This window comes from Olea europaea, chromosome 22, assembly GCF_002742605.1.
Source record: "Olea europaea var. sylvestris chromosome 22, O_europaea_v1, whole genome shotgun sequence".
NCBI lineage: Eukaryota > Viridiplantae > Streptophyta > Magnoliopsida > Lamiales > Oleaceae > Olea > Olea europaea.
This window is the reverse complement of record NC_036258.1, coordinates 7,041,990-7,052,613: the sequence shown is the minus strand read 5'-3', so window position 1 is coordinate 7,052,613 and position 10,624 is coordinate 7,041,990. Positions and strand designations below refer to the sequence as shown.

Below are 10,624 nucleotides of genomic sequence, written 5' to 3'. Positions count from 1 at the left end.
CTTTCCATCTGTTAAAATTTATTTTGTTTACATTTATTTTTATTTAGCGTCAAAATTTCAATTGATGATTTAGATTTTTATTTAAAAAAAAAAAATGGACTCAAATAGATTTACAATTGTTTGTCTTAGATAATTTTAAAGTATTGCTACTGAAAATTGTGTGTTATTTCTAAATCGAGGTGAAATTGACTGTAACTAAAATTCTATTCTAGGTGTGGAATGGATATTAAAGAACACCAACTGTATCATCTATGCATTCCAGACCAAAGTGCTGGAGTTCAAGAGAGCATTATTTAATTTACTATGATGTCTTACTTAATTATGGTCAAAATTATAATTTGTCAGTAGTTTAGTGACTGAAGGTGCAATTTCATTTAGCTAGAGTGAAAATGAAGTCCGAAGTTACCAAGAAAATCAGGGCAACAAGTAGGATCACTTCACAAATGCTTTTTCCAGCCGGATCCAGCATTTAACTGGCTTCACCATGGACGGCAAGACCAAGACTTCAATCCTTTCTACGTGTCTGAATTAAAATCAGCACACCAAAGCAATTCAGTTACTAAAGTTTCAATAATTCAAGTGGGATTCTCCGATTCGAGATTTTGTAGCTAGATGTCTAATAACTATGATAATTGGGAAAGATTTTGGAAGTTGTTCTCCGTAGGGAACAACTCAGGCAACTTGCTTTAATGTCCTCGAGGGAACCCAGTTTCAGCTCTATATCCGGGTGGACTACTCCAATTAGTGATGATTGGAATGTTACTATATCTGGGAGGAGTACTCCGATTAGTGATGATCGAAATGTTCAACTTGGATCTTCTACTTCAAGTACAGTAAATGAAACGGATTGGGAGGGATTGTTGCCGCCTGATTATAGGGACATCATCTCCAGATCTGTGAATCCTGTGGTCTATGCAACCGTGGAAGATCTGTTCACGGGACTTTGTAGCTCTCCAATTTTACTTGATGGAGGCAAAATGGTATGTGTATCCTTAATTATTACTTTTATATGAAAATCTTAATCTGATAATTTTATTTTATTTTTTATTTTATTTTATTTTATTTTTTTCTTTATAAGGCTTTGTTGAGACTCGAACCCTGTTATTTGTGCTCCCATATTTTCAGCTAACAAAACGTGTTTTGAAAACACGCCTTTATAAATGGCATTCTGCCTGATGATGACACCTGGCTTAATTCCCACCGTTCGATGAAGGGTTTACGCTCTGGTGATATAAATAGGATGGACTGTTCGTTTGGCTCAGTGACTTTTCATTTTTCATGACTCTTGAGTGAGGCTCGAGAGAGTTCTTCGTCTCTCTCGAGTTAGGGTTTTCAATCTTCCCTATTTTCTATAATCGATCATCTCATTCGATGTTTTGGAAGGTTATTAATCATTGTATATTGATCTTTTCTTGAGTGAAACTTAGAGTTCTCATGTGTTGAGATTAAGAATGTGGTCTGTTGATTCTGTGCGAGTCTGAAGTAGATCTTTGGTTCCTTTTGAAGAGATAAGTCTCTTTCTTGTGTATTCTTATAGTGATTGAACTCTGTAACCTTTGATTGCCTATTTTTGGGGCTTTAGTGCAACCGAGCAATATCCACTTCGATTGGATGCTCAACAGGGGATTAGGTGTTTATCACTGAAATCTTGTTATTTTCTTTATTTTCCGCAAGTTTTACTTTCTGTTTTGAGCTCAATTGTATCTTGCATTTAATGTGTGGGTTTTTGGCCCCCTTTCAGTGGTATCAGAGCGTTGAACTGGGGCAAGATACCTGGATCTTTGAAGGAGGGCTCGATCTGCAGCAGATCTTATTACAAATATGTTTTAAACTTGCATCGTGCTTCTAAATAAGCACTCAAGACCTAATTTCCTTATTTAATTTCCATCTTCATGGTACTGATCTTCAACATGTCCCCAAAGACTTCTCATGCTGCTTATCGTGAACCTAATCAGTAAATGTGATTATCAGATTTGTTAGTCATGAAACAAATGGCGATGCCAAGAAGCGACAAGTTCAAGCCAACGCCTTATTTTATAAATACGGAGGGAAAAAAAAAACAAAACAAAACAAAACCAACAATACTTTTGTGCCTGCATTATTAAGAGCATCAGTTTACAGACTCAAAGCCTAAGCTATTTAGATACACGCAGTTATATATCACTCTCCAGAATCCGAGCTTTTATCCCCTTTTGGTACATACTAAATGACCAGCTTGAACATACCATCGATAATGAATTGAACAAAATCACAGAAAAAGTATAGATTGAATTTCCCAATTTCGAACGGAAGAAAGAGCAGATACACAATAATTTATCTCACAGGATCGCAGTCCCGACCTCCTGGCAGTTCAAATAACAAAATAAACAGCTTCCACGAAAAACTAGTCAAGCTTTACATTAGAATAGAGCAGAGTGTCCTTGGTCAGTGGCATATTCAAAAGAAAGTGGATCTGCACCAAACAAAATGATTCAATGAGACCATGTTATGGAAAAAGCAACTATTAGATTAATGGAAAGCTAACCACAGTTTAAAAAACTCGAGACAGGTACTGCTTGTCTACTAGTATGTACAGTAGATACTAACATCTTCAAGTCCAGAAAAGCCATATAGTTAAAATATGCATAAATAGAAAGCGCTTCAACATGACATATTTCCTATCAGTCTCACACCAAAAAACATTATTCAAGAACTCATCATGTAAAAAGTAAACGATAATAGGAGAAATATTGTAGTACAGAGAAGATAACATCCCAAGGAAGTGTGGAGTAGCGGAAAATTTTTTTGTTAACCAAAAGCAGATTATGTCCTGGACTCCAGATATTTCCTCTTTAATATGTCACCAGAGGATTGGATTAACCTAACCTTCAATTTATCCATCCCATAGTATATGTCAGTTGATTTTTTTGGGTAAAGTAGTCTTAATTTATTCCAAATGATAGCTTTACATTTTATCTATATATTCTATTACAAAAATTATTCCAAATAGTAGTATAATTTGTATAAAAATGGACAAAGAAAATCTTTTACACTCGAGATATACTATATTCAGTTGCCAACAAAATTCCAACCAGCTCAAATTTACAGTACTTTGTATATAATCCAAAAACCAATTACAATTAATGCGAGATCAACTACATGCTGGATATTCGACCAAGCACTAGTATTATTGAATAAATTTCAAGTGGTTACGAGAAAAAATTCAGACACGCAGATAAAAACTCCACTAGAACAACCAATGAAAGCAGTAAGCTATATGGTGGCAATTCAACTAAATATAAAAGATGATGTTTGGTCTCTCTGTCAATAAAAACTTACCCCCAAAAGAGTAGAAATTAGAAGAATGATTCCTGTTATCCAAGCAAGTGTCTTTCTAACCAGCGCCACTTCTGCGATTTTGATAAAAGCAGCTGAGGCTTCAGTTTCCTCCAACCAACGTGCAGATGGTCGAGAAGCAACCATCACATTTAACATATTCTCCAATGCTGGGGCATGTGGTCCACCACATACAATGACTCCAACTAGTTGGCCTGCTCATATGATACAAAATATTCATTTCCAGGACAAGAATTAATGATGAATATATGATCGATAAGATTCATGAGTAAGAAATCTTCAGCAAACAGTGACATCAATAGTAAGAAATAATGATGAATATATGATCGATAAGATTCGTAAGTAAGAAATCTTCAGCAATAAGAAATCTTCAGCAAACAGTGACATCAATAGTTTGCAATAACTAAATAGAAGAAACAGCTGCATATCTAAGAATACCACGAAAGAAGATGTTTCTATACATTTTAAGTCAAGCACAACAAACATTCAGAAGCATGGATAGCAACAAGTAAATGCATGCTGATGCATAAACAAACTAATTCAGCTCTTAAGAACAGTCAGAACAGAAAAAGATAGAAGTTGAGCAGTTAAATTTATTCACATCGACATATCAGAAGAGGACACCAGACCTTTGTATGCTGCCTGTAAGGAATCATATATTCTTGAAACAGAAATGACAAATAATTCCAATCCATCTTGAGAAGCTCCTCCTGTTCCATAATGGTCTTTTAGAACCTGTGACAATAAAATACATTGATGAAGTAAAGGATTGGACTCAAATAACATGTGTCTAGAAGAAGTTCGTTTAAAAAATTCTAAAAGTCATCTCTGTCAACATTTCTTCAGTTATCTGTTACTTAAACTCAAAAGTAGTGACTCGCTTTGATATTTTTAATCAACGTTTTCACTCTAATAAAAAGCATGAATTGCACCACTGAACCACAACTGAAGACCCACAATTGGCTCATGAGGACTATTTCAAACATTCTAGATGTTCAGAAGCTCATTAATTTACTTATTATTTTCATTTCATTCTTACCAGTTGAAAAGAGACTAAATAAGAAGATTTACAAATTTGTAAAAGCAAAGGATTCATGGAATGGGATCAAAAAATTATGAATCTTTGATTAAAATGTGCTGAGAGTTTATCAGCTCACAGTTTAATAATTTATTCTGGAGAATATGAAGAAGACTTTTTTGTTTACTTGGCTATTACATTGCTAACACATGATCTTCCTTTCATCAAGGCATGAAGCACATATTTAGCAGAATTTTCGTTGACGGAAAGAACTTCCCAACTCTTCAGTTCAAACTTCTTTAGGGTAGGAAAAAATAAGCAAGAAAACCATTCCATTAAAATGACTTCCGGAGAAAGTATTGGAGCCCCTTACAGTCAGAAATAACACAAAACCCCTTACAGTCGGAAATAACACAAAACCCTATTCTACTTTAACCTAGAAAGCAGAACAAAACTAACCTCAAGAAACCCACCACCTCCCTCTTTTACCCTCTACCTCATGTCCCAATGTTGACCTATGACTACCAATCACCAATTGCCAATTACCAATCACCAACCACCAGCAACTACTTACCACCTAGCTCAAATCACCTATCATGTTGTCGGAAGAATTTTTATTCTGTCAGTTGCTCATTCCTCTGATACCCAAATGATTTCTTTACCTAAAATCTCAAAATATTCCCCGCAAGTCGCATTCCATTTCTTTTCCTCTGCCTGACACATTTTTGGTAGAGGATTAAGAAGATCAAAGGGGGAAAGATGTGGATTCAGGATTAACATCAAAATCATCTGAACTTACCACCATCCATGCCAGCAGAAAGTTTGAAGATCTTGTTTTTTATCCACTAAATCTTAATATTATTGCAACTATTTGAATTCTTTATTGTATTATGGTGCTAAATATTTGGTTGAATATAATTCAATAGATCAATTCATTACTAAGTTTGGAAGGTGTAATGTGAAGCTTTGTGAAGGAAAGTGGAAGTGAGTCTTTATCCTTTCCATGTTCATAGGGAAACAAAGGACTGATAGTTATTAGTAGTCTGCCTTGTACATTCAGCGTGATTCTGCAAACCAAATGGGTGCCACTAGAGCAAGGAGTCGTTTTTAGAAATAACCAAAGCAAATAAAACTCTCTCCCCCCCGAGCGAATGCACACACATTAATATCCTTTCAAGGAAGGGTTGTTTTCTACAAAACGCAAATAGATTAAAGTCTATCCCACTTATCACGAATGTAGATTCACACCCAGGTATATAAATTTGAGACAATTGTTCAGGAAATTAATACCTTGCCTCTTGAAAAATATATTTTCAGGTTTACGGAAACCCAAAACATAATATAAGTTCTGAAATGAATTAGAAAAGAAGAAACACTTAAAAACCTTAATCCCGTCAAATCTTCCAGTGATTAGCTCTGCTGGACTGTGCCCACTTTCAGACAATCCTTTATGCATCTCCATAGCCCGTTGAATATTATTAATGAGAAACATAAGACTAGTTGTAAATTCTCTGTCGGCTTTCTGCCATTTTCAAAATAAAGTTCTTTAATCGGTTTTTACAGAGACAGAGCAATAAATCATCAAAGAGGTCCTTATTGCTAATAAGTGACACAGAGCTGTTGATACCTCAGACATACGGAGTCTGAGAAGAGCACCATTTGCCATGGGGACGGTCAACACTCCATTCAGTGGTCCTGTCACGTCTTCAATGTACGATCCACCCAACCAGGATGCCTGAGTATATAAACCAAAGACCATATCAATTGACCTTAATGAACATACACGCACACACACACAGAGATGGAGAGAGAGCCATGACTAACAAAATCACTTAGTTCTTTATCTGAGTGTTCAGCATGGCGTGATCGTTCAGTCAAAGAGATCAAGGACACTTCATTTTCATCTGCATACACAAAAGAATGTAACAATTGATATGGTCATAACTGGGAACCATGTATCAATCAAAAAGGTCGGTTACCTGACAGTTGAATGTCCACTTTGCCTTCACTTCCCAAGACCTTGACCCTAAGAGAACTACTAAACGCAGATTTCTCTAAGCCAACCATAAGTTGAGAATCTGTACATGTTTGAGTCAATGAAAACTTTACCATGCATGGAAACAATTATAAGCTGCAGCTTTTGGGTAGCTTAGTTTAAGGGGCGTACCTTCAACTCCTGTAACTTCAATCATGAAAACAGAATGAGGCCTATCAAATGGATTAGGCATAAGCACCTCATTCAACTGCCAAAATAACAAGTCAGAATATGTGGAAAAATTGAGTTACAGCAGATAAATAGATAAATTTATTGAGCATCATTTCTAATTTTTCTTATTACCTTTGATGAACTAGCAGTTGAAAGTGTAGAAGGGGGTGCAAAGCCAAGCAACACTGATGCAGCAGCACCAACTTCTGATAGCGTAAGTGAATCAGTCTGCAAAAGTAACAAAAACTATTGAGTATGCTCCAACTCAAACTAAAAGAAAAGCTTCACTTTTATGCAATGTAAAGTAACACAGTGTGTAACAGGATTGCCTTAATTTTAAATCTACATTAACGTGTGTGCACCATTAGGTTGAAACTTTTAAGCCTTAAAACCAGTGAGAGCCACATTTTCTAAACTGCTGAACTTTTATTAGACAAATAATAAGGTAACCACAGACAGTTATAAATAGAAAAAGTCATCAGTTTTCAAGTCACAATTATGGGTTCTGAAAGACAAATGGTCAAAAACACACTGTTTCATGGAAGTATTTATTATCATACTTGAATCCCTTTATAACTACTCAACAATAAGTTTATAAATGTAATTTCAATAGTAAAAAAATAACAAACTCCATCCCCAAAGCTTTTTGAAAGAAAAGTTAGGCATCAAAACCATCTTTATTGCTTAAAGTGAAGACAATAAGGTCAAGCGGTGATATACTCGACCCTTGTGGTTTACTGTGATCCTATCAACTTTTTTTCCCTTCATTCCTATATTTATGGCTACACAATCAAAGAGAGGTTCATAGAACAGGAAAAATGAATAAAAAGGTATTCACTCCAAAGAAATGAACTGAGCATTGTCGTCAATTCCTTATTCTCGACAGAGACAACATGAGAACAAAGTAGTTATATCCTACACCTTCCCTTTACACCCATCCTAAGCCTTCAAATATACTCAACAGCGTAGTTGCATCAACCACAGGACTCCAAACAGTAAAACAACCAACTGCCTCATTTTCCCAGAAGCCCCATAATCAAGAAAAAGTAACCAGTATTTCTACAGCCTTCCAGCATTCAAAACATCATGCTACATTCTGAAGCTAAAATAGCTACCCCGTCACATTCATTGAAGAATCTTATTTCCAGCTATGAAATATTTTCTCCCAGACTACAGGAGGAAAATCTTTCATCTTGGCTTTCAATGAGGTAGTAATAGAATTTTACTAGATATTGTAGTAAAAGATGCTTGCACATAAACTTCTATCTTATAACCCAATTGACAGTTCATGTTTTGGATACTCATTCCAACTGCAGGATGTTAGGTACTAGGCACTCTACCCTTAGCCCTTTCACATTTCATGTTCCAGAATGAACCTATCAGTCCCAAAATCAGAATGCCTTTCCATGTCAGTCAATCATCTTGAGGCAAAGTTATAACAATTTCCATTAAAAGGAGAAATAAGTCCCAAGAAAATGGAAATAAACCATTATAAGAAATGCTGGAAAGTTGACGCCATTGAGCTCGTAAGTTACACCAATAAACAGGCTTAGAATGGGCTAGCTCCTCGAGTTTGACAAGCTTCTGCATTACTAAACTTAAAAAATAAGTTGACCTTGAAACTATGATTAGAAACACTATAAGAATATGAATCTCCAACTTGTTCAGTGCTGCTCCAGCCATAAAATAAAAAATTAAATTAAATTAAATTAAATTAATTCTAACTAGGAATAAGGAATCTTTATGTCGCATTACCGAGGACCTCGTTTCAAAAATAAAGCTGCCTGGGGGCTTTATCGCGACAAACTAATAAAAGGCCTAAAGCCGGGAGTGATCTTAGAAAACCAATCACGTTTCCAAGGAAACTTGAATTAGTGGATTAAACAGGATTTCTTTGTATTGTATAGCATAAGTAGTGGGTGTCTCGATCAATAGTTCCTCTTTCTTTCTATCTCCTATTGACATAGCAAAGTATGGTTCTATTGTGTGTGGTAACGCACTGTACAAAGTGATTCATAATGTTTTTATAGGACATGAAAATAAGTTAAGCAAATTACCGAAAGAATGCCTTTAAAATTTAAGGCTTTAGTTTCAAAGGTTGTTACCTATTATTTTGGTTTACTTTCAAACTTAGATCGTCTGCTACCATGTATCCTTGACTTTTTTCTATTTTTTCCGCTCACTGATCACAACTCACAGGATATCCACAACCAAGTATCGTGTCCCTGTTAATTAATTTTTCAAGAATTTAAAGTAATCTTTTCATTACAAATGTACCTATCAATCAGTTTTATCGACTTCAAAGTAATCTTTTTTTATTATTACAAATTAACTTACTAATCAATTTTTCGAGAAATAAAGACTGACCTTTCATTACAAATGACAAAAACTAGAACCCATAAAAATCCGAAGTTGAAAACATATTAGTACATCATTCAAATAAAAATTTCCACAAAAAAATAAATATCTACCTCAGCTGATGGCTGACGAAGGTAATTGCGAGTTGGGCTATCAAGAAAGACAACAGAAGGGTCTCCATAGGCCACCTGGATTGAAGTAAAAACCGTTATCAAGTTCCAATTTTCCAATTTAAGATCCAATTTTAAATCTTTTTTCCTTCATAACGATCCAATTGATTTAGTAAATTCATCCGTGGGAATATCAAAGTATATACATACAAGTAATATAGAAAGAGAGGGAGAGAGAGAGAACCTGTGAGTGTAGAGAGATAAGTGAGAGGATTGCAAGAAGAAAGAGATCCATTGAGGAGCGACGGAGAGATTGTTTGAGTCTGTGATCTTTGTGTGGTTCCTGACACGAGGAAGATCGGCAGAGATGAAGAAAAAGAGCCAATACGACCACGTTTTGGTAGTTATATACATATTGCGGTGACAAAAAGAGACGGTGAAATTTATTTTTTTATTATTTGATTGAAATAATTTAATCCAACCATATCTCATCAATATACGTAAATCATCATATATGTTTGTGTGCTGCACACAACCATTTTACGAATGACGACTAAAACCTTAACTTTTAACAAACTTTAAAAGATTGCTCTGCATGTATATTATCATTTACAAATTTATTTATCAAGAGATAATGTGACGAAATATTGAATCAAAATGTCATCGATCAATTAAAAAATAAGTATAATTGGCACAAAACGTCTCTACCTTTCAAGTTTATTGTGAAAAACGTTCTTCTCTTTCATTTTTTGACATCTTCGCCTCTAACTTTCAGCTTTCTTTGCGCTGTACGTCATTTTCATCAATTTTGACAATTTTATCCTCCGTACAAATAAAATAAAAAGAAAAGAAAAGAAAAAATAGAGAACTAATTGCAACCATGGTCTCAAATTTTCAAAAAAATACAAAATGAGTTACAAACCTGTTTAACTCTCTGCAAAACCAGCAATATGAAAATCTCCAACAATGGACAAAACCACCAAATGAATAACAAACTTCAATGGAGGAACACCAAGACCACTAAATTGAGTTCAAATTAAAAACAACGCCCAAAATCAGCCTTTAACCTGAACGAAATTGCAATGGAAGAATAAGGACCTACTATCTTCTGGCCGAACTGAGCCAAAGAAGCCCCCAACAAATTTGAACTTATGAAACTCAAATAAGGAAAACCAAACTGCGAGCCAAATATGAAACTCCAAAGATGGAGCTGGAACCTGGCTAAACAAATAAACTAGAAACCTACAGGAGCTTAAATCTACCTTTGACAATTAATGAATAGTTTCAACCGAAGCTTCAATGAATTTAGACGAACAGTAAAAGACCCAAACTATTGAATTGAAAAGGTTTGGGGATGAATAGAGTACATTATTGTATCGATACGAGAGCTTTCATTTGAGGTGCAATTAAACTAGTCCATGCTGGGACGGAGTATATCAGAGCCAAGTGTTCTTTGACAACAAGAAGTATCGCAGCTTGTGGCGAAGGCAGTGCGAAAGTGGCTACATGGTTGCAATATGTAATTTCTTGAAAATTTGTAACTCATTTGTAATTTTTTGAATATTTGGGACTATGGTTGCAATTAGCTCTCTATTT

General features: G+C 35.1%; 2 protein-coding genes across 2 annotated transcripts; one reads left to right on the top strand and one right to left on the bottom strand.

Annotated features, from left to right (window-relative positions):
- The first annotated feature begins 414 nt into the window (after window positions 1–414).
- LOC111371104 lies at window positions 415–1,849 on the top strand. Its single transcript, XM_022993015.1, has 2 exons — window positions 415–980; window positions 1,742–1,849. Exons 1-2 carry the CDS (start codon window positions 690–692, stop codon window positions 1,847–1,849), a joined length of 399 nt encoding a protein of 132 aa, XP_022848783.1. The 5' UTR covers window positions 415–689.
- A 221-nt stretch (window positions 1,850–2,070) lies between these two features.
- Window positions 2,071–9,427, bottom strand: LOC111371580. The gene is made up of 11 exons (XM_022993642.1): window positions 9,273–9,427; window positions 9,032–9,106; window positions 6,693–6,788; window positions 6,522–6,597; window positions 6,334–6,432; window positions 6,179–6,258; window positions 5,982–6,089; window positions 5,739–5,876; window positions 3,966–4,071; window positions 3,319–3,530; window positions 2,071–2,452 (listed from the first exon to the last, which is right to left on the bottom strand). Exons 1-11 carry the CDS (start codon window positions 9,321–9,323, stop codon window positions 2,384–2,386), a joined length of 1,110 nt encoding a protein of 369 aa, XP_022849410.1. The 5' UTR covers window positions 9,324–9,427; the 3' UTR covers window positions 2,071–2,383.
- Between the last annotated feature and the right edge of the window lie 1,197 nt (window positions 9,428–10,624).